The sequence below is a fragment of the Equus caballus genome, chromosome 15 (assembly GCF_041296265.1).
Source record: "Equus caballus isolate H_3958 breed thoroughbred chromosome 15, TB-T2T, whole genome shotgun sequence".
NCBI lineage: Eukaryota > Metazoa > Chordata > Mammalia > Perissodactyla > Equidae > Equus > Equus caballus.
The window spans coordinates 64,481,775-64,506,093 of record NC_091698.1 but is presented as its reverse complement, the minus strand read 5'-3'; the positions used below and the strand labels follow the sequence as shown (position 1 = coordinate 64,506,093).

At 40.0% G+C, this 24,319-nt stretch overlaps 2 protein-coding genes across 45 annotated transcripts in view; both read right to left on the bottom strand.

Annotated features, from left to right (window-relative positions):
- Nucleotides 1-24,319, bottom strand: part of NRXN1 (neurexin 1) — a 1,070,775-nt gene that overhangs the window by 818,141 nt on the left and 228,315 nt on the right. The window lies entirely within an intron of this gene.
- On the bottom strand, nucleotides 12,172-18,428 carry LOC111768178 (polypyrimidine tract-binding protein 1-like). The gene has a single exon (XM_070236379.1). The coding sequence runs from the start codon at nucleotides 15,416-15,418 to the stop codon at nucleotides 13,679-13,681; it is 1,740 nt and encodes a 579-aa protein (XP_070092480.1). The 5' UTR covers nucleotides 15,419-18,428; the 3' UTR covers nucleotides 12,172-13,678.

The following is a 24,319-nucleotide window of genomic DNA, read 5'->3' as shown; positions in this document are numbered from 1 at the left end:
TGTAATATCAGGAAACAGCTTATGCACATATTGAGGGCCATCCATGTAACCCAGGAAGTGTGGCATGAAGCTGTCTCTAAACGAAGAGGGTCTCTTTAAAAATGACACCACAAAACCTGCTTCTATTCACCTCTATAACAAATTGGCCCAGTTTAAATGCCAGGCTCTAAAAGGCTTCATCCACACTCTCAATACCTGCTGATTGTGAGGAAAAAAACGAAGGAAAGCTCTGAGTGCACTTTTGTTTTCAGCAACTGCCAACATGGCGCCTGGGTTTTGGGACAGAATTTCATAAATGGAACAAATGAAGAATAATGACCTGTGCTTTACCTCTATGCCATTATAGACCCACCAACTTGAAGACAAGTAAGATTATAGGATTTAGACAGTCCTTGTCCAGGAATTGGCAAGTAGATTATTCTTCTGCCTGCTTAAAAATAGTTTCAATTTTGATCTGAGGCATATTTGTGTGTGCGTGTGTGTGTGACGAGAGAGAGAGTTTGTGTGCAGTCTCCTTTCTTTTGTCTTCCACATTAATGCATTCCACCTGTTCTTTTAACATCCAGATGCTATCATATTTTAATTATACTGATTAATGTCTGCGTAAGAATTACAAATGGTAAACCAACCTTCCCACAAATTAGGTAAGTCAATTTGCTTAAAGGCGGAACAGTGAAATAGGACACCACGCTAAAATTGTATAAGAGAGGGAAATGTCTTCATTTGTTTTTGTTTGTGTGCTTTTAATTAAAGGTGACAGAATGGCCTTCACTACCAGTGCAGCAAGCGTGATGTGCAAAGATGAATGCCTTTACAGCTGTAGGTAGTGTTGCTGTTTTAACATTATTACTCTCACTATTGGGAAAACATCTGCAGAAAATGCAAAGAGAGGGGAGTTATCTTAATAAAACTGAAAAGAGACGTTCAAAGAAATGTTGCCATCTCCATCTTTGGAGAGCTTCATGATGAGAGTCACTAGATGCTCTAACTGTTTTGATCAGAGAGTCCAATAATCCTCTGAAATAACTCCCAGAACATCCAGTATCTCTCCTATGGATCTCTGGCACACTTCTTTAGGAAAACACAAACAAAATAAGAAAAGAGAAAAACCTCTAACCTAATTTACAGAGTAATTTAAAGTAAAATACCTCTCCCTGACCACACCACGATTTAGTCATTTTTCCTGAGTAAGTGCATTTGTGGAGCAGAGCGTTGAGGACTGCTTTTGGCACTGGTGACCTGCCCTGAAGCTTTCTGAGTCCATGATCCTCAGTTCTGTCATCTAAAAATGGAGATCTTGCCACTTCTCAGGGATGTCATAGGATTAAACGACATAACGCAGATGGAAGTGCCTCGCACATTTCTGTATACTGATCTGCTGTGAGTCTGTAGAGATACAGATCCCAAAACATATTGTGCTCCAAAATATGAGGAAAATAAATATTGCTTTTTCATTCACGTATTTTATCTTATCTGCATCACTGCCTTCCCCACTCTTTTTAAGCACTATTTGCCAAGAGCTTTCGGTTTAGAGTGCATCAATGTCATATAACGTATTCCACACAAAACTTGTTTATATGAGTCTGATGCTAGTGGATAAGGACAAGGTCATCAGTTTTGGGTAACTTTTATAACATCACAGGCTCTTGTTTCCAAGATATCTACTACTGGCACAGAGTGTATGAGTGCTTGTATTTGTGTGTGTGGGTGTGTGAAAGGAGGAGAACATGTACACCCTTGAGATGGGCTCCTCAAATCAGAAATAAGGTTACTTCTGAGAGTAAGATAAAAATTTAAACCTAATGGTGATGGCAAGCACAGCTGCCATCCCTTATGTGCCTAACATGCATCCTCTCTATAAGGAGATTACAATGTAGAAGGGTAAAATAGACAAGTAAACTCAGCCATTACCATATGAGCACTACAATAAGGGTAAGGAAAGGCTTGAGTGGTTATGGAAAGTTTCTCAATAAAGGTGCTTCATAAGATAACCCCTTGATGGATAATAGGGAGATGGAACGATGTGGGGAGTGAAGAAGTAAGAACGCAGGGTGGGGAACGGGTTGGAGAAGAAAAGGGAGAGCATTACAGGCAAGGGGCTAGCTTACCTAAGGCCTGCAGGTTTTTTAAAAAAAGGCTTTTTAGGGAATTTCATACATTCCAGAATGGTTGAAGGTTTAAATTATAATTTTACATCTTTTATACATTTTTATATTTTCCTACATAAACACAGAGAGCTACTTCTTTATATACCTACTGCTTGGACCCAAAACCTGATTGATAGCTGCCAACTCCTCCACAGATAGGCACCAAGAAAAAGGGCAAATACAACATGTCTGTGACATCTAAAAAGGCTTCTTTCTATTAAATGCAACCATGAAATGAGGGAGTTTAACAAAGATTCATTGAAGTCTCATCTTTCAAGCACAATGCAAATTTAAATAGATTCTAGCTCCATTCAATCTCAGCTACAGGGCAATCGCAACTGTAACTAACTCCTACGTCTTTCATCTTTTGACAATGAAATTAAAATATTGCTTCATGCTACAGTAGGAAAGAACACTCTAAAATAAATAATCTCAAAGTTTAAATAAAACTGAACATAACAGCAGTGCCTTTCTGAGACTGTGGGCGGCAATGTTAATGAATGAAAGCTTTGCATACAAATAGGATAAACACACATTGGTTTTGAAGGACTATGGAAACAAGATTAAATTAAACTATGGACAGCAGACAGTTCAGATTCGAAGGCACAACTAAACAATTTAGGTAAGAAGTAATTATTCTCTAAAAGAATTGGTACATAGGGAAAGTCCTGAAGAAAGTTGCCATTTACCAGAGAAACCCAATTACAGAGAACTTAAGGTAATCAAATCTGGGCCTTATCATACATGGCAAGATGGAAAAGGATCATCTTAGAATGTTAAATTCTACCTACTCCTAGTTTGGATGGATGGGAAGCCTCCAAACCCGCTAGGTTTTCCAAATTATGTCTCTTAAAGAGAATGGGTAGCATTGCAAGCCAAAGCAGGATCAACCCTTTTTCAGTCCATTGTTATCTGTGTCTGTGCTACTGGTGATCACATGCCGGCCTCTTATATTCTGTAAACCTGGCCCTTTGGTTTTTTCTGCTGTGTCGGCCTAGAAGGCTCCACCAAAGTGTTGGATACCTACTCTTTACTTTATTCACCCCTCATCATTCCCAGAAAGAAACCAGGTCTACCTGCCCCATGGCTTCCTAATTATGAAATACTCCCCATTCAGTTCATGCAACAACTTCCTTTTATCCCCTCAGTTCATCCTCTCTTGGGAATCCAATCTTAACCCAAAGAAATCTAGTAATATTTGGAACTGGCAGCTTCTTTAATAACTCAGTAGTGATCATCATCTCTTGTACCACTTGAAGTTTCCTTTCCCTTAGGTATTTCCTCTCTAGATTTTGGACCCTCCAAACATCCCAAATCCCAATCACTCATTCTCCTCTACATAAATAAAAATAAACCAAAAACATTAGAAAAATGCTATTTCAAGGAGTTACTATATTACCAATAAGAAATTCACTCACTTGTTCCTTGAGAGCAAAGTCACAGTGTAAAATACGTACTGGTTCCTGATATTTGAGCTTTTCTCTTTTTTTCTTTGTCATTTTTCTAAAAAAGATAAAATATCAACAGATACAGGAGAAAAACAGTAACTGAAACTAGATTTATGCTGCTATTTCTTTCAGCAGTAAGTGCAACCAAAATGGGTTAAAACAAAAACAAGAACTCTCAAAAGTGAGGCATGTAGCTAAGAGCAAAAGCTTTGGAGAGCTAGACTTTGCAGTTTACAGCTAAATGTGAATGTAAATGCTCTATTAACAGTGGAACTGGAAATTGGAGAAACTCCTTTGTGGGACAGTAACAGTCAAAATACTAGAGTAGACTCCAAACTGCTTGCTAAGAAAAATCCTAGAGCTTTGCATACGAGTGGATCTATGGCTCTTCTCCAGGCACGGGAGATGTGGTCTTCCATCTCAGGGAGAATACTGGGTAGGTTTCTCAGCTCTCATCACAGAATGTCAACAGCACCATCTGCTCATCTGGCTTCCAAAGGACGCATATGGATTCATCTTCTCGCCCAGATTCTCCTCTGGCTTTGGGGCCTTTCCCTTCCGGTTGGTCCTTGGTGTGCACTCCTAAGATTGCCAAATGCACACTGGAGGCCACTGAAGACTTTGCTGAAGAAAAGCTCAGTAACGAATTGAATTCTTATCTATTCAGAAGGTTCCTTGAATAAAATTTCTCTGCAGTGTATTCAACGTGCACAACCCCAATTACACTCCTCAGACTGTGTTAACTTGAAAGTTTTTTCCCAAATGAACACTTTGGTTAATAAATACTGTTTGCTTAAAGGTTAAAAATTAGAATTATACCCTTTACACCAAATTGCAATCTCCTTGTGTCTTTATCTGCTTGTATTAACTGAAACAGAAGAGTCTGGGTCTCATTTGTCATTCAAAACGACAAAGAAACCTCTAGAAACAAACATTTCTGTTGTTTCTGTTCTACATAGGTTTAAAATGCGTTCTTGAAACATAGTGCTGTCACAACTGAGATGTGGGTGGGCATTATAAATAATTAACTGGGAGTGCAGACAGCAATATAGACTAAAGAAACAGAAGAATTTCTTAAAGAATATATAAACTCCAATCCCATTTGAAACGTAGTATTTTGGCAGAACATTAGGTAGGGTCTCTACAACTATATAGCTGAGTGAATTTGGGAGAGACATAATCTTTCCGGAGAATTTATGTAAAATTAGAATTGTGTGAGAAAACCGAAGTTTAGAAGGATGGAAAGTAATTACAAAGTAAAGAAGTTGAACATAAATCCTAAATATGATCATTAATTGAGTGATAGAAGAAAAATAATAAACACTACATTATTAATCTTTGCTTAATTTTTTATCTGCTCCACAAGATTTTAAGTCTATGAAGCAAGGATCGTATCTGTCGTGATAACCATTTTATCTTCTGTGCCTAGTACAGTGCAGATTAGGCACTGGAGGAAAGAGTAAATGAGTTTTAACTATATTATCTGGTATTATAATACCATGAGGGTCTTGTCTTTCAGTTTTTTCTAATATAATAGATGCATTTGTATCCTCTCTAGCATAAAAGTGGGAAGAGATGACATTGGTGATGGTTGAATATGTAAAAAGAGAACATTGAGTCTTGCAGAATAAATTAATTTCTCGAAATATTACTAAGGGAAAATAGGTAAAAACTCTTCAATTATACTAAGAGCAGAGATATATCACAAGAAAAGGGTCAATGGCTAGTTAAGATCAAATGAAATAAGAATATAATATTGCAAAGATATTCTATTTAATGAACACGACTTATAAAAATTAACTTAATTTCTTAAAAATTCTGTCTGATAGATACTACACTCATTTTAAATAAGAAGAAATTAAAATATAAGGAAGTTAAGTGACTTATCCAAAGTAACATTAGCTCTAAGCAGGAAAATTGGGACTTGAGCCATGCTGCCAATGGTTCTAATGTCAGCCCTCTATCTAGGATTACAGCTCACATTGAGTCTACCAACTACCAGATGTTGAGCCGAGCACTCCTTGGGTAGGAAGGCAAATTAAACATTGGCATCAATTAATAAGAGCTTTTTCCCTCAAACAAGTGTAAATAATAGGATAAAAATACCTTTTGGGAGGTTGATATGACTTTCATGCAGAAGAAAAATAAGTTTTTAGAAGTCTAACATCTATTTATAATAAACAAATTGTGTAAATACTAACAAAAATAAAATTCTTAAGATTAATGCTTGATGAAGGCCCATGGTAGTTAATAGTATGAGTAAAGGTGCATGATTGTCAATGGTATGGAAATGTCCAGAGAAAGAAATCATGCCTGGATAAGACAGAGGCTTACAGAATCTCTCAGTTGTGTGGTCATTGATGATATATTAATGCCCATTAAATTAAGACCACTATTCCTCTGCTTTGGCATCTTCATGTTTAGTAGGGGGCAGTAGGGCCATCTTTGATGTAAGGCTGCACTTAGCCTTCACTAAAGGTAAGGAAGAGAGATGAGTCTTATGAGCTAACCCTTCATATGAAAGCGGAGGTCCAAAGTTAGTAAGACTTACATACCTCAAGAACCACTACCCTAAAACCTCCAAAGGATTCTGAAAACCTTTATAATGTCTCCTTGTTTATCCCCTGACTTTATTACCACGGGAATTAACAGAAAACCCTTCAAATACAAGGGGTTAGTTCTTTCAAAGATATAAAGGAAGAGGAAGCTGAAAGGACTTTCCTGCTTCACACCAGGCTTGGGGAGGATAAACAGAAGATTTAAAAAAAAAAAAAAACACAGAAAACTTAAAGGGACCTATTGGATGAGGGTAGCCATTCAATGAGAAGAAAATACTCTAAATTCCTGGGACTTCTGGACAAGACAGAAAGAAGAATGTATAAAAGAACCTGGAATCCCAAAAAGGCGCTGAGCCCGAGGAGCAGAATTATCCAAGATGATTGAGAAATAATAGATTTGGGTTATTTTTTGTTTTTTTAAATCAGCAAAATTTTGCAGCTTATATTTCAATGAAATAGAGCAATGGTTCTCACCTAGGGACAATTTTGAAACCCTGGAGACATTTGACAATGTCTGTAGACATTTTTGGTTGTCACAACTGGTTGCGGGTGGTGGTGGTGCTTGATAGCACTTCCAGTATCTGGCGGATAGACATGGGAATGTTGCTAAACATCTCACAATGCACAGGACATCCCCTACAACAAAGACTTAACCGGCCCCAAATGTCCATAGTGCCAAGGTTGTGAAACCTTGGAGTAGAGCAAGAATTAGAATCTAATTTTTTTATAGACATTTTTCAGATTTATTTGATACAACTGACTCAAACAAGACTTAACTAGCAAACTTCAGGAGTGACCTTGTTACAAGGTGCATCATTTGTCAGCATCAAATTCACAGTCTTCTTTCTTATTTAAAATCTACCAATAGTTACTTCTCCCCCAAAAGGCTTCTACAATTTAACAGTCAGGACATGTTATGACTGTGAAATAGAGGTCCCTATCATCCTGCTTTAGATGGGAAAAGAAACATTCTGCAGTGTTTATAAGTCATAAAGAATTCTAAATATCTCCCACTCAACACATTCAGAGAAAATGATGGTATAATTTCTGTGCTGGGTGGCACTCTTTCATACCATTATGTGTCTTGTGAACCAACCATAGGTAATGCACTATCTTCCTTTAATCAAATCTGCATTGTAATTTCTATAAAAAAATCAATTAAACACAAGAAGCAATTACTTATTTTTTATCACAGCATAATTTACTTTCCCAGAACAGAAGCATGAAAATGTGAAGAAAGATCTCATTTCTGTCAGCGTATTTAAATAAAGTATGCATATTTTTAAAACAAATGCAAAGGAAACACTGCCAAATGTGCAATTTATTACCTATACATAATTCCCCATCTACATCAACTTTATGGACGGGTAATATGGCTTAATAGCAGAAGGCTAGGATATGTTTTTGAAAAAAACCATTTTTTTTAATATTCAATGTTATGCCTGAAAACCTTTTTCAGACTCTTACAGTGAAAATATAATTAGGCAACAATTTGCTCATCAACCTCATCAAATCAGTTTTATGAATGACCTACTTAGATGTCAAATAAACCCTAAAAAGCAATTTCTTCCAAGCCTCACAAATCCATCCTTCTTTACATTTTCATACCCATCTCTACTCATTATTATCAAAGAATTTTATGAACTACTTGCTTAGTTTGGATTTATGTTGGTTTAGGAGACTAACTCAGCATCCTTCTAGCTGGGACCTCTGGTCTTTTCACTCACATTCATCCTACATTGTGGATCAGTTGTTCTCAAATGAGCCAGCATCAGAATCACTTGGAAGTCTTGTTTAAGTAGGTGTGGGGGGGCCCCCAAATTTGCAATTCTAACAAGGTCTCATGTGATGTTGATGCTACTGGTCTGGAGGCCACACTTTAAAAAAGTCAATTTTCATCATGATGCCATAATCTAAATGTGCTCTTACCCACTCTTTTAGAGGCATCAGTTTATTTCTCTCTTTTATGTTATCAGCCTCTTCTCTCATTAGGAAACTTAGATCAGTCCTCTCCCACCTGGATGACTGCATCTCCTTCCTTCCTTCATTGCTCCCTCCCTTCCTTTCCTTCCTCCACACCTCACTCCCTTGTCCCTTCCTTCCTTCCTTCTTTCCTCTTGTTTTCTTCCTTCTCCTTGTCCTCCTCCCCCTCCCCCTTCCTCTCCTTCTCCTTCTTCTCCTTCTCTTTCTTCTCTTTCTCCTTTCTCCCTCTCTCTCTTTTCTGTCTGACTTTATGCCTTTGTTTACGCTTCTCTATATATCATTCTATAACTCTGATCTCTTTCAACTCCACATTCAAAGCTTACCTTGGCCACAAAACCATCTCTGATTCACATGATCTAATATAAATCTCTTCTCCATACTGAACACTCAATACTTACGTACTCACTTTTAAGACACTCCTATGTACTCCTTGATACATTACTTAGTAAATTATAGCCTTTGTGTATGCCTATGATGTATGGCCCTAAGTATACTATTTTATTACTTATTATATACATTGTTCCCTGGTCATGACGATGCCTGCTAGAATAATTGGCTCACAGTCAGTGCATAATAAATACAGTTAGCACAATAATACAGTGAGTCAAGCACTGCAAAGCAGTATTCCATCACTCATTGATCCCAAGTTCAAAAGACATCCAGTCAGCACTACAACCAAAGCCACCAGCCAAGTCTGGAGGAAGTCTGCTCCAAAATATAACATTATTTTAGTTTCCTCAGTGGCTGCTGATATTATCCTATTAATGGGGGAACTGTATGGAAGAAATGTTAAATGAGCTTGGTCTGTTGTAAGGCTGTCTGCATGACCATCTCTAACAGGGATTTGGGAAACTGTTTAAAGCATAGTTAAACACTACTAAAATGACCACTGCTGATAGAGGAAAGAAAACCCCCTAAGGTTAATTTTTATGCTTCTTTAATAGCCTGGTTTGCTCTGACTCATAAATGAGAAATCTTTTAACTATTCTGTCATATTTGCTGCGTCACTCAGTTCAGAAAGTAGGCAATTTTGGAATGAAGACTTTCTGGCCACATAGATGATGCAGGTGTCGTAATAAGTGGAACAGTGGGAGAGGTCTTGAAAGGATGATCAAAGTTTCCTTAGTTCTCTCTCTCACTCTCTCTCTCTGTAAGAGCTAGATGGCTAATAGAAGATTAATTCTCTGAGGGCTATAGGAAAATTTCACACCTTGTCAGTAGTTGTTAAAAAGTTTGGCTTTCCCCAAGTGATTCCACACAAATGAAGTAACAGAGGAACTCTCTGAGCATTAAGGAATTTCTGTGAAGGTGCCAAGGCATTTATATTTAAAAGTTGCTGATCAAATTTAAAGGTCCAATGTCATGGTTACTTCACATTAATGATCAGATATTTTACGTTAATTTCTTTTATAACCATGTCACAAATGCATGTGTTTCTGTGGTTTTTAGTTTCTTTTTTTTCTGATTGTTTCATAATTTGATTTATTGTTGCATGGAAGCTTAGGCTGCAGATTTCTTTCTTATCAATTCTATATCATGGACATGACATCAGAAATGCAGTAATGGCACTGACCACAAATGTCCAGGTTTAATTAGACAGTGGTTCTCAACCAGGGGAAATCTTGTCCCCCAAGAGACATTTGAAAATGTCTGACAATATACCTGGCTGTCACAAAGGAGAAATGGGTTTCTACTGGCATCTAGTGAATAGAGGACAGACATGCTGTTAAACGCTTGAAAGGAATAGAACAGCCCCCTGAACAAAGAATTATCCAGACAAATGTAAATAATGCCAAGGAGATATCACAGGCACTACATAAATGCTAGCTTCCATTAGTTCAAATGTATCTTGGTGACAAGCTTTGGTCAGAGAAAGTGATTTTTCTAAGCTAAACCATCCTCTGTGAAAATGTCCAGAAATTTCCAATGTAAGCTTTTTTTGTACATAACAGTTTTCTTGTACATAAAAACTTAAGTAATCAGGTTCCTCTGCCCATATGAGAACTCCACTATTTAAATATTTCCTTGATAGTTCTTATTTATTTGAGGGGGGCTGGTAGAATTTGTGCATTAAAAATAGATATATCCCATTAATCCATAAAATATTTACTAGGAGAAATAAAGCAAATACTAGTTTATTGGGAAACAAACACTCAATGAATAGTTTACTCAGAGAGAAGGAATAATAAAACTAATTTGGAAAAAAATTAAACTATATTTAACCTCTTAGAACACTCCAATAGTGGCCAAAATATTCACGAACTTTGTTGTCATGACTTGGAAAACTTAGACCATTAAAGTTCAGAACCGGGGCCGGCCCGGCGCCGCAGCCGTTAAGTTCGCACGTTCCGCTTCTCGGCGGCCCGGGGTTCGCTGGTTCGGATCTCGGGTGCGTACATGGCACTGCTTGGCACACCATGCTGTGGTAGGCATCCCACATATAAAGCAGAGGAAGATGGGCACGGATGTTAGCTCAGGGCCAGGCTTCCTCAGCAAAAAGAGGAGGACTGGCAGTAGTTAGTTGAGGGCTAATCTTCCTCAAAAAAAAAAGTTCAAAACCAATAGTTTTCTCCATAGTAAGTCAAAATGTATATTTTGTTTGAAAACTAATTTACATAAATGGAATATACTTCTACTTTTCTTAATTCTGCTTTTTTTTCAAGTCTTACAGGCCTCATAAATATTTCAGACAAGCAATTGAGTTTCAGTGCCACATGAAAAAGGAGTGATAAGTTTATATGTGCGTCTCTGATTCAGGGCTTATTTTCTGAACCACCCATCTTTTTCCATGGACTGCTGTAACTCTGACTCAGCAAGTTAACACTGTATATTCTATCTTCACCAAGAAAATCGAAACACTTTAGGAGGCAACCTAAATGCGGAGAACATTTTCCCCACAAAATAAAATCCATACAAGTCATGTACAGATTGATATTTCTACACAAATTGGTTAAGCCCTATCAGCTGGTACACCAGAGTTAATTTCACGTCTCAAACACTGTAAAATTACAACTGTCTAGATCAGCTCTTTTGAATCAGTGTTACAAAGCCATTAAAAAGAATGTTTAAATATTAAATAAATTCAAATTTTAGAAGATTAGAAGATCTTGGTAAAATACTTTTTGTAAATGGTTTTTGTTTTTGGTGAGAAAGAATGGCCCTGAGTTAACATCTGTTGCCAATCTTCCTCTTTTTTTTTTTTTTTTTTGTCTCCCCGAAGCCCCCAGTACACAGCTGCATATCCTAGTTGTTTAAGTCATTCTAGTTCTTCTATGTGGGATGCTGCCATAGCACAGCTTAACGAGGGGTGCTGGGTCCGCACCAGGATCCAAAATGGTAAACCCCAGGCCACTGAAGCAGAGCACGTGAACTTAACCTCTTGGCCTTGGGGCCTGGCCCTTGGTAAAATACTTTGAAAAGCATTTTCTACGTTGGCACTTTAGTTGTTGGCAGCAACTGCTGAAAATTTAATACTTTTACTTCTTTATTGGTATATTGTATCTAAACACCTGATTATAATTTTATCTATCTATCTCGGTAACTTTTTCTCTTGTGGGGCTTGAAAAGATTAATAGAAATTTCCTCTGTTTATTTACATATGCAGTGAGATGATACTCAAAATAAGTTTACTTGGTAAATAAATGAGTTATCTTTGTACTTTGTTCTAAGAAGAAATATTGAGTTTCACCAATGTCTTTTGCTATGTTTGGATTCCTGTATGAAGTAGTTTTTGAGTTTATATTTGAAGGAAAGGCAATAATTTTATTCCTATAATTATGGCAGTTGAAAGGCACAGTGACCTAAGGAAACACCTGCATTTTGAGGGGGACAGGAGGAATGAGACAAAAAGCAGAGAGAGGGCGAGTGTGTGAGAACTATCCAGCAGAGCCACCTGAAATCAGAGGTCAGCTTGGAGGATGTGTTCAGCACATAGTATTTGTTTAGCAAATGCCTGCTGGAATCAATTCCAAACTCTAACTTTGTGACACTTCAAGATATCTTCAAACTCACACACACTAACACACACATGCATGATAGTTTTAAAAATGTACTGAAATTTACTTAAATTTAAAAGATGCTGTGTATATAACTTGTGGAAATGAATGGCAGAAGGGGTTTCACAAAATGAATGCTAAAGAATCATACTTGCACAAAACGTCATTATATTATGACTCTATGCTCTTTGACCTCTGAGCAAGAACGCAGTTTTAATTTTGTCATTTTAACAATTTTATTTTGACCCATTGCTTAATCTCAGATATTTTGACCTTTTTTTAATGTATGCAAGCATATAATCAGAATTTATATAGAATTTTCTTGAATGATTTCCATTAAACTAAATTAATTAATTACTGAATTTTCTACACAGTAGTTACATTTCCAATTTTTAAATTTCCCTATTCACTAAAATTATCATCAGTTATTTTCTACGTAAATTTTATAACACATAATTGAATCTCTAGTCAATTTCTTCTACATCAAAATTTCTGATTATTATTTTTTGTTGTTGTTATAAAATTGCTTTAATTCCGTTCTCTCTGCATTACCAGCCGGCGGCGGGCGGTGGAGCACGCCAAGTCCCCGTCACAATACTGACCTGTAATTGCTATCAAAATATACATCTGTCACCACAAAAACCGCGATTGCTGCCCCTCGTCTCTGACAACAGGTATAAAAAATTATAAATATCTACACCCTTGTTCCACCCCATCTGGAACGGGGGCCTAGGCCCCAGGGCGGGCCGGCCAGCACGGGGTCCGCGAGCAGGGAGCCCCTTGGACCCAGGGGAGCAGGCGAGGCACGAAGGAGACGTTAAGACTAGAGGGCCGCGGCCCCAGCGTCTGGGTCCCAGTGTCAGAGGCAGACAAAACAGAAAACTTTGGTCCAAAATTTGCAGGAAAAAGGAGACCCTGAAAGTCGGAGCGCGCCCGTCCTGGGACGAGGACGGGCCTAAGGCGTCGGGAGGCCCTGCGGCCGTCACAGAAACACGAGTACAGTATACAGCTCACCAGGAGGAGGAAGTTAGATACACTCATACCATTTTCATCATCTCGCTATAAAAAGTTACTTAAACTATGTCTTTTACATATAAATGAAGAAAGATTAGCATATTTGGTCAACTGGAGAGATCGCTAGGCACAGGCGTGCGGCGCATCGAAGCACAAGATTAGGGAGCTGAAGGCGGCGGCAGCCGGGGGCCATCGCACACGTGATTACACTGTGTGGGCCACGGCCGGGCACCCGTCCCCCACCCCGAGTCTGCCCCCGCGAGGCCCGCGGGGCGCGGGTTTAAGGCACAGGAGGCCCACGGGGGACCGCCGACGGCAGAAGGCACGGGTCGGCGGGCGCGCTGTCCACTTCCCGAGCGAGGGCCGAGCCCGGCTCCCCAAAGGAATTAGATTTAATTTTTTTAAAAACAGGTAAACTGGTTTCTCTTTAAAAAAATAAAATCTCTGGTCTTTTAAGGTCACTTCAACTGCTTTTTAAAGTGGCTTTTCTGGAATGACGGAAGTGGTGGCGGCGCCCGCGGGGTCCCGGCGGCCTAGATGGTGGACTTGGAGAAGGAGACCCGCAGGTGGTGGTTCTCGCCCAGGTCGTGGTTGTACAGGTTGATGAGCGCCAGGATCGCGTCCTCCACCGAGCCCATCTGGATCAACGCCATCTTCTGGTCCTTCTGGAAGAACTTGAACCCCTTGACAATCCCGCCGTTGCTGGAGAAGAGGATCTTGAGGTCGTCCTCGGATTTGGATGGCGGGATGTTGGAGAGGTGCAGGATGGCGGAGGGCGGGAAGATGTTCTGGAAGTTCTTGGAGCCCAGTTTCTTGAAGCGGTGCAGCGGCGAGCTACCGTAGTCCTTGGTGAGGCCCTGGTCCTCCTGGCCCTCGCGGGGCAGCTGCACGTTCTGGTGCTTGGACGCCGTGATGCGCACCGGCTTCCCGTGCAGCTTGTGCCCGTTGAGGTGGCTCATGGCCAGCTGGGCCTGGCTGCCGTCGGCCATCTGCACCAGCGCGTTCTCCTTCTTGTTGAAGAGGATCTTCACCCGCTGCATGTCACCGTACACGCTGAAAAGAATAAAGAGGCTTTGGGGTGTGACTCTCTCGGGGTTCAGGTTGCTGACCAGCAGCACGGAGTTCCCGGCCCCAGCCAGGTCCGGGAGGGCGATCCTGCCCGCTGCTGCCGCTGCCGCCGCGGACGGGATGGCCAGGGGGGCCAATGCCCCGTGCACGTTGGGAACAGAGAGGCCTGCGGCTTGAGGACTGGCAAAGGTGGGAGGGAAACCAGCTCCTGCATATGGAGAGGCTGACATTATACCAGGCGCACCGAAGGCCTCGGCCATGGTCTGGTTCAGCGAGGGCTGGCTGTCGCCCGAGGGCAGGTCGGGGCGCGCGTAGTCGCCGCTCTTGTGCTTGACGTTGAGGCTGGTGAGCTTGGAGAAGTCGATGCGCAGCGTGGAGCAGGCGTTGTAGACGTTCTGGCCGTCCAGCGACAGCTTGGCGTGCTGCGCGCTCACAGGCTCCGCGTACTGCAGCAGCGCCTGGAACTGGTTGTTCCTGGTGAAGGTGATGATCTTCAGCACCGTGCCGAACTTGGAGAAGATCTGGTGGAGCACGTCCAGGGTCACCGGGTAGAACAGATTCTCCACGATGATCTTCAGCACCGGGCTCTGGCCGGCCATCGCCATCCCGGCGTCCACCACGGCGGCCGAGGCGGTCAGGGCCAGATTTCCTGACTGGACCGAGTTCACGGCCTGCAGGGCCGCCTGGGCGCGCGCCTGGTTGGGCGAGCTGTCGGTCTTGAGCTCCTTGTAGTTGGAGAACTGGATGTAGATGGGCTGGCTGCGCAGCACGGGCGTCACTGACGTGGAGTAGTTCACCATGGTGTTGGCGGCCTCCTCCGTGTTCATCTCGATGAAGGCCTGGTTCTTACCTTTCAGCATCAGGAGGTTGGTGATCTTCCCGAAGGGCAGCCCCAGAGAGATGACCTCGCCCTCGGTGACGTCGCTGGGCAGCTTGCGGATGTGGATGACGCGGGAGGGCACGCCTGCGCTCCTGCTGTCGCCCTTGAACTTCTTGCTGTCATTCCCGTTGGCTGCGGAGGCCGAGCCGCTGCTCATGATAAAGGGTCCGTTGGTGACGCAGGCAGAGAAGAGCTCGTCGGATCCCCGCTTTGTACCAACTGCTATGTCCGGGACGATGCGGAAAGGGTTTGCAAACCTGCGCCAGAGGCCGCCCAGGTGACCGCCACCCCGCCCCGGGGAGGCCGCGCGGCCTGGCCGCCCCATCTGCGGACGGAACGCCCCCCGGACGCCCCTTCAGGGAGCAGCCCGAGCGCCAGCGCTCGACCGGATGGCCAGGAACACGCTCCCGCCGGGCCGAGCACCCTCTCCAGGGCCCTCGCAGCCCGCTGGCTCGGGGAGTGGCGCGGCAGCGGCGTCCAAGCCGAAACGCAAGGCGGACCCCGAGGAGATCATGTTCCTCCTGCTGCAGCAACTTTTCTAAAGGGCTGGACTCGACTCAGCCCAAAACCCATCATTTCAAACCCGAGCCGCACGAAGCACGTGACCCCCGGACACGGGAGCCACACCCCCCGCCCCGGGGGTCAGGCCGGGGAGGAGGGTGCTCACGGCCTGGTCCTCTGATTATTATTATGATCTGGAATTGTGAGGTTTTCGTTGTAGTTGTTGTTAACATTTCTACCAAGCCCAATTTTTCAGATATCAGTTTTTGTTCAATATAAAAATTTACCTACGGTAAGTGTTATTGTTTTAGCAATTTATATGTGGTTATGTCTACCAGCAGTATGTATCATGATTATTTTATTTCTTGGAGTAAAAGGTTGAGTAAAAGTTCAAAGTTTTGTATATTTCTTGGTAAAAAAATCTAAAATTAAAAATTTCTGCTCTGCAAAAGACACTGTCAATAAAGAGACAAGCCACAGACTGGGAGAAAATATTTGCAAAAGACATGTCTGATAAAGAACTGTTACCCAAAATAAACAAAAGACTCTTAAAAGTCAACAATGAGAACACAACTTGATTTAAAAATAGGCCATAGATTTTAACAGACACCTCACCAAAGAAGATATACAGATGGCAAATAAACATATGAAAAGATGTTCTACATCATATGTCATCAGGGAAATTAAAATTAAAACAATGAGAGATGACTGCATATCTATTAGAATTGCCAAAATCCAGAACACTGACAACATCAAATGCTGCCAAGGATGTGGAGCCACAAGAATAATCATTCATTGCTGGTGGGAATGCAAAATGGTACTACCATGTGGAAGGCAGTTTAGTAGTTTCTTAAAAAACTAAATATACTCTTACCATATAATCCAGCAATCGTGCTCCTTCGTATTTACCCAAAGGAGCTGAAAACTTAACATCCACACAAAAACCTGCACTCAGATGTTTATAGCAGCTTCATTCATAATTGCCCAAACCTGGAAGCAACCAAGATGTCCTTCAAAGGTGAATGGATAAATCAAGTGTGGTACATCCAGACAACAGAATATTAATCAGCACTAAAAAGAAATGAGCTATCAAGCCATGAAATGACATGGATGAATCTTAAAGGCATATTAGTAAGTGAAAAAAGTCAATCTGAAAAGGCTACATACTGTATGATTCCAACTATATATTTTATGACATTCTGGAAAAGGCAAAACTACAGAGACCTTAAAAAGATGAGTAGTTGCCAGGGGTTAGGGAGTAGGGAGTGATGAATAGGCAGAATATGGAGGATTTTAAGGTAGTGAAACTACCCTGTGTGATACTATAATGGTGGATACATGTCATTATACATTTATTCAAACTCACAGAATGTACAACACCATGAGTGAACCCTAATGTAAACTATGGACTCTGGGTAACAATGATGTGTCCATGTAGGTTCATCAACTGTAACAAATGTACTACCCTCGTGGGGATGTTAATAATGGGGGAGGATATGCATGTGTGGGGACAGGGATATATGAGAAATATCTGTCCTTTCTGCTCAATTTTTATGTAAACCTAAAACTGCTCTAAAAAGTAAAGTCTATTTAAAAAAATCTTAGGTAAAGACATAGGATCTGTGTAAAGCTTAAACAGCAGGACTAAACTCGAAGGCCAAAACATCTTATGTTACCACATTAGACCTTTGACCCAAACTCCATTCTTTGTCCTTTAAAACAAAAAAATCTGAATTCTCTTGAAAGAAAAAGAAATTCACAGAAAAATCTTAGTTTATATGATAGTTTTTTTCCCCCCGAAATTTTATATGAGTCCAGTTTTTGAAGAGTTTTTTTATTTGTAATTTCATTATTTCAGGACTGGGTTTGATGTATAGAAAACAAGGGCTAAAACTTGGTAACACAGCGAATCTTTCTAATGACAGAAATTATTCTTGACATTTTTGAAGTTTTGAAGAAATGTGAACTTTCTTGTATCAAATTACCTTAAAATGAAATCAAATTGTAACAACAGCTTGGTTTCTATGGGTTCTTTGACATGTGGACTCTCAAAAGCAGAGATGCCCTAATGTTTTTAAGTCCTAATGTCACTATTAGACTGTCACCAACTTATAATAAGAACACTACAAACTTTGTCATCTTTGAAATTTTGATAATTTCATATTTGTGTGTAGAGAAAAAACAATGAAAGAAAATAATATATGACACAGAATTACAAGGTCTTCTCTATCACCAGTTGTCATCAGCTGAACTGTGTCTCCCCACAAAAAACATGTTGACGTCAGAACCCTCAGTACCTCAGAAAGTGACCTTATTTGGAAATAGGGTCTTTACACAGGGACTGAAGTTGAAACGAGGTTATTAGCATGGGCTCTAATCCAGCATAACCGTTGCCCTGATAAAAATGAGATGTTTGGACACAAAGACAGGCACAGTTAGAGGGACGGCAACATGAAGATGCAGCGAGAATGCCCCATGTGAAGCCTGGGGTTTGGAGGGATGCCCTCACAAACCAAGGAACTCCAAAGATTGCCTGCAAACAACCAGATACGAGAGAAGGCAAGGAAGATTCCCCCTATGGGTTTCAGAGAGAGCACGGCCCTGATGGCACAATGATTTTGAATTTCCAGTCTCATCAATGTGAGATAATAAACAACTTCTGCTGTTTTAAACCACCCAGTTTTTGGTACTTTGTTACAGAAGACCTAAGACACAAATATACCACTTTTTCCAGTATTTTCCAATGTTAAATTCTAACAACAACAATATTAAAAAGCCTACGTTTCTGCTTACTCTTCTTGTAAAATCTTCTGGGGACTCATTTCCTCTGATTTGATTACATTTACATACAATTTTAATTAAAGAACTACTAATAAATGTTTCAAGTACAGGAAAAAATATACTTCATGAGGAGATTCTCAAGCATGATGATTTGACAAGTCTTTTTGTCAGACAACTTCTTTGATATATGTATTTATTTTTCTGTTCTGATATCACAGAGAAAACTAGGGGAGATACTCACCCAACACCACACATCAACTGAGTAATGGATCCTGCACCACTGTAGGTGGGAGTTCATAGATGTCTATCCAATAGTTTCTTTAGGAAATCCTTCCATGTATTAATCATTTAAAGAGTAGACAATAATTTTTATCCCTTTGCATTTTCAACGTATAGTTTGTGCAGTCAATCATTGGGCAATATTTCCTAAGATGGTTTCAATGCTGAGAATTCTCTTGAGTTCTTTCCCTTGGCAGACAAAATAAATTTCTGGAAGATTTTCAAAATCACATCCTTGCAAATGGGATTGGTGAGCTTGAGAAAGCATGTTATTTGAGGTCAGCATTGCTGAATGCTACTCCTTGCACCATCTTCAGATGTATAAAGTCATGAAGGATACTTACATAGACGAGTTTAAGTGGAATGTTGGAATAACTAAGAAATTTTTTTTCCATACTTAAGACATTGCTTTTAAAACCAATACCTACTTTTAACATACTTCTTATTCTCTTAATGACAACCCAGAGCTTTGATGTTTTTGTTATTCTTTTGGGCTTTTGGACTGGGCCTTTGACACATGGACATATTCCATACCACTCTGAAAAACCTCAAAGGCTTTGTTGGACTTTCCTCTAAATTCTCTCTGGATTGACATTTAGAGAATAATCCATTAACCAAGGCTTTGCAATATCCACAGTGGGAAATGGGGGAGATAAGTAAATATCACTGTGATTCTTCTACTGAGATATTTTCCTATTTTTTTCCCTTTCAAACAGCATGTCAGTTCTATACATGAAATAACGTCTTATAGATGTGATTACCAATTATAAAAAGATTGGATCAATTGTCAGCATCATTAAGATCATCTTACTCACATTTGCTTTAGGTGACCCATAGGATCTATGGACATTAATAAGCAAAGATGAGCTTATAATAACAAGAGCTGTCATTTATTCAAATTTTTCACGTGTAAAATTATATTATGTGATGCTTTGCAAACACTCCCTTGCTTAATCCTCTTAATAAATCTATGAAGTACATATTATTACTCGAATTTTACATGTGAGGGATGTTATCCCCAGTGCCATATAGGAAATACACATCAGACGCAAAATTTGAAGTTTAGTCTCTCAGACTCCAAAGTCTGGATCTTTTTCTAACGTGTCACTTTGATTTCTATGCCAACACTTTCGACCCTTGCCATAAAGTCCCAGCACATTCTCTTTGACACTGTGAATACAGTGACTACTGTCTACTTTGAACAAAAATAAGAAGTGAAAAGTATAAGACCATCTTTAGGCAGAGTAAAGAATACCCGCATTTGTCCTTTTTTGTCGCTGCTGCTCTTCCTAATTCCTTCCTCTCCACCCCCCCACTAATCAAAAACTTTTGCTTCCACCTTCAGATCTTTGGAGCAGCCCATATGCTCTCTCCCCATTTATCTACCAAAACTGCTTCTCTCCCTCCAGCCAGTCCTCCTCCCCAGAAAAAGTTCTGATATCAATAACTGTTACCCAGTGACTGTGAGTCTGTGAATTTAAATCCCTTTGTTGTTTCCTTTGTGGCCAGTGGGCACATGTGAGAAGAAGCAGTGCAATATAATAAAAAGGGCAGACTTTGGGGCCAGACTCTTGGGATACGAATCTCTGTTTTGCCTCTCTTTAGTCAGCAGTTCACTTGGCAAACTGCTTAGCCAGTTTGTGCCTCAATTTACCATCTGTAAAGCAGTGCCTATCTCAAAGGCTTATTGTGAGAATTAAATGAGATAATATAGGTGACATGCTTAGAATAATGCCCAGCACATTGTTGTTAGTACCATCAAGTTAATTCCGACTCCTAGCGACTCTGTGTACAGCAGAGAAGAACCCTGTCCAGTCTTTCTGCATCATCCTCTCACTTTCTGGCACTATATCAGACAATGCTCTGCTGCTATTCACAGGGTTTTCATGGCCAATTTTTTTTGAAGTGGGTGGCCAGGTCCTTCTTCCTAGTCTGGCTTAGTCTGGAAGCTCTGCTGGAACCTGTCCACCATGGGTTACTCTGCTGATATTTTAAATACTGGTGGCATAGCTTTCAGCATCACAGTAACACAAGGCCACTACAGTATGACAACTGACAGATGGGTGGCATGGTTCCCTGACAGGGAAATGAACTGGGGCTAGGGATGTGAGAGCACTGAATCTTAACCACCAGTAGGTTACATATGTATTAGCTTATCATTATTATCCAAATGTATCTCTCATTAATTAAAAAATAACTGAACTATGTCTTCTACTAAAGAACTGGCACAAAATACCATGCAGAGTTATAAAAAGTTATTTGGGGAGATCTTTTTCCACACCTCTGAAATCATATCACATGAGGACTTCAGACATAAAAGGTCACTTCTATGAAGAAGTAAAATGGGGAGAGACGTCAGCAACATTGTGGAGTGAACTGTTCCCTTCTTCTCTCCCCCTTTTGAACTACAACTAAATGGACACTCACTGACCAATGGAGCAAGCCCACACAGCACAACAGTATGCCTGAGAGACACACGCAGCTATACATCTGAGGGCGATGGACTGGCCCTCTGGGAAGTGGCAGAGATAGGTGAGCACACCCTGGTCTCCCCTGCTAGCCCTGTGAACACACGCAAAATTAAAAACAGAACAATATGAAACGGCAATTACTCAGAAGGGGAGAGGAAAGGGAAATAATCTGCTTAGGTTAATGGCGATAAGAGGCTATAAGAAAATGGACTATCTCATCTCCAATATCTTTCATACGATCCTATTGGTAACCACCAAACAAAAAATCAGAGCAGAGCCACAATTCACAAAAAGAGAGAGACCTGAGAAACCCCTCTCAGAAAACCAACAAAATGAAACAGCAGTCAGAAATACAAAGGAAGAGAAACAGTAGAAACAGAACAACCAGAAAACAAGAGATAAAACAGCAGCATTAAGCCCTCATATAACAATAATCTCTCTAAACGTAAATGGACTGAACTGTCCAATCAAAAGACACAGAGTAGCTGGATGGATTAAAAAGCAAGGCCCAATAAAATGCTGTCTCCAGGAAATGTAACTCAGCTACAAAGACAAACAGGCTTAGAGTGAAGGGATGGAAGACAATACTCCAAGCTAATGGCCAGCAAAAGAAAGCAGGTATTGCCATACTTTTATCAGACAAAGCAGACTTCAAGTCAAAAAAGACAATGAGAGACAAAGAGGGGTAGTATTTAATGATAAAAGGGACATTCCACCAAGAGGACATAACACTTATTAATATATATGCACCTAACACAGGGGCACCAAAGTACATAAAGCAATTATTAACAGACCTAAAGGGAGAAATTAACAGCAACACAATAATAGTAGGGGACCTCAATACCCCACTTACTTCAAGGGACAGATCATCCAGAGATGAAGTCAACAAGCAAATAGTAGATTTAAATGAAACACCTGACTAGCTGGACTTAATGGACATATATAGAGCATTCCACCCAAAAAGAGCAGAACATACATTCTTCTCAAGTGCCCATGGAATATTCTCAAAGATAGACCATACATTGGGTAACGAGGCAAGCCTCAATAAATTCAAGAAGATTGAAATCCTCCCAACCATCTTTTCTGATCATAATGCTATGAAGCCAGAAATCAACCACGAGAACAAAATTGGGAAAGTCAGAAATATCTGGAGACTAAACAACATGCTGTTGAACAACCACTAGATCACTGAAGAAATGAGAGGAAATTAAAAAATACCTGGAGACAAACAAAAATACAACGTACCAACTTTTATGGGATGTAGCAAAAGCAGTCATAAGAGGAAAATTCACAGTAATACAGGCCCACTTCAACAAGCAAGAAAACTCTAAAATAAATAATATTAAAATGCACCTGATAGAGCTAGAAAAAGAAGAACAGACAAAGCCCAAAGTCAGCAGTAGGAGAGAAATAATAAAAATCAGAGCAGAAGTAAATGAACTAGAGATTAAAAAACAGTAAAAAGGATTAATGAAACTAAGAGCTGGTTCTTCCAGAAGATAAACAAAATTGATAAACCCTTAGCCAGACGCATCAAGAAAAAAGAACAAAGCCTCAAATAAACAAAATTAGAAATGAAAGAGGAAACCATTCTTCTCAAACTACTGCAAAAAATTGAAGAAGATGGAACACTTCCTAACACATTCTCTGAGGTCATCATTACCCTGATAACAAAACCAGACAAGGACAACACAAAGAAGGAAAACTACAGGCCAATAACACTGAAGAACTTAGATGCAAAAGTCCTCAATAAAATACTGACAAACCAAATACAGCAATACATTAAAAGAATCATACACCATGATCAAATGACATTCATTCCAAGGATGCAGGGATGGTTCAACATCTGCAGATCAATCAATGTGATACACCACATTAACAAAATGAGGAATAAAAATCACATGATCATCTCAATAGATGCAGAGAAATTATTTGACAAGATCCAACATCCATTTATGATAAAAACTCTCAATAAAATGGGTACTGAAGGAAAGTACCTCAACATAATAAAGCCCACATATGACAAACCCACAGCCAACATCATGCTTAATGGTGAAAAACTGAAAGCCATCCCTCTGAGAACAGGAATAAGACAAGGGTGCCCACTCTTGCCACTCCTATTCAACATAGTACTGGAGGTATTGGCCAGAGCAATTAGGCAAGAAAAAGAAATAAAAGGAATCCAAATTGGAAAGGAAGAAGTGAAACTTTCGCTATTTGCAGATGATATGATTCTATATATAGAAAATCCTAAAGAATCCACCAGAAAACTACTAGAAATAATCAACAACTACAGTATATTTGCAAGGTACAAGATCAGTTTAAAAAAAATCAGTTGTATTTCTACACAGTAACAATGAAGCAGCAGAAAAAGAAATCAAGAATACAATCCTATTTACAGTTGGAACAAAAAGAATAGAATACCTAGGAATAAACTTAAGCAAAGAGGTGAAAGACCTGTATGCTGAAAACTCTAAGTAATTATTGAAAGAAATTGAGGAAGATATAAAGAAATGGAAAGATATTCCATGTTCATGGGTCAGAAGAATAACCATAGTCAAAATGTCCATACTACCTAAAGCAATCTACAGATTCAATGCAATCCCAATCAGAATCCCAAGGACATTCTTCACAGAAATAGAACAAAGAATCCAAAAATTTGTATGGAACTACAAAAGGCCCTGAATACCCAATGCAATCCTGAGAAAAAAAGAACAAAGCTGGACACATCACAATCCCTGACTTCAAAACATACTACAAAGCTGTAGTAATCAAAACAGCATGGTACTGGCACAAAAACAGACAAACATACCGATGGATCAGAATTGAAAGCCCATAAATAAAACCACACATCTATGGACAGTTAATCTTTGACAAAGGAGCCAAGAACATACAACGGAGAAAGGAAAGTCTCTTCAATAAATGGTGTCGGGAAAATTGGACAGCCACATGCAAAAGAATGAAAGTAGACCATTATCTTGCACCATACACAAAAATTAACTCCAAATGGATTAAAGACTTGAATGTAAGAACCAAAACCATAAAAATCCTAGAAGAAAATACGGGCAGTACACTCTTTGACATTGGTCTGTGCCACATCTTTTCAAATACCATGTCTACTTGGATGAGGGAAACAAAAGAAAAAGTTAACAAACGGGACTAAATCAGACTAAAAAGCTTCTACAAAGCAAAGG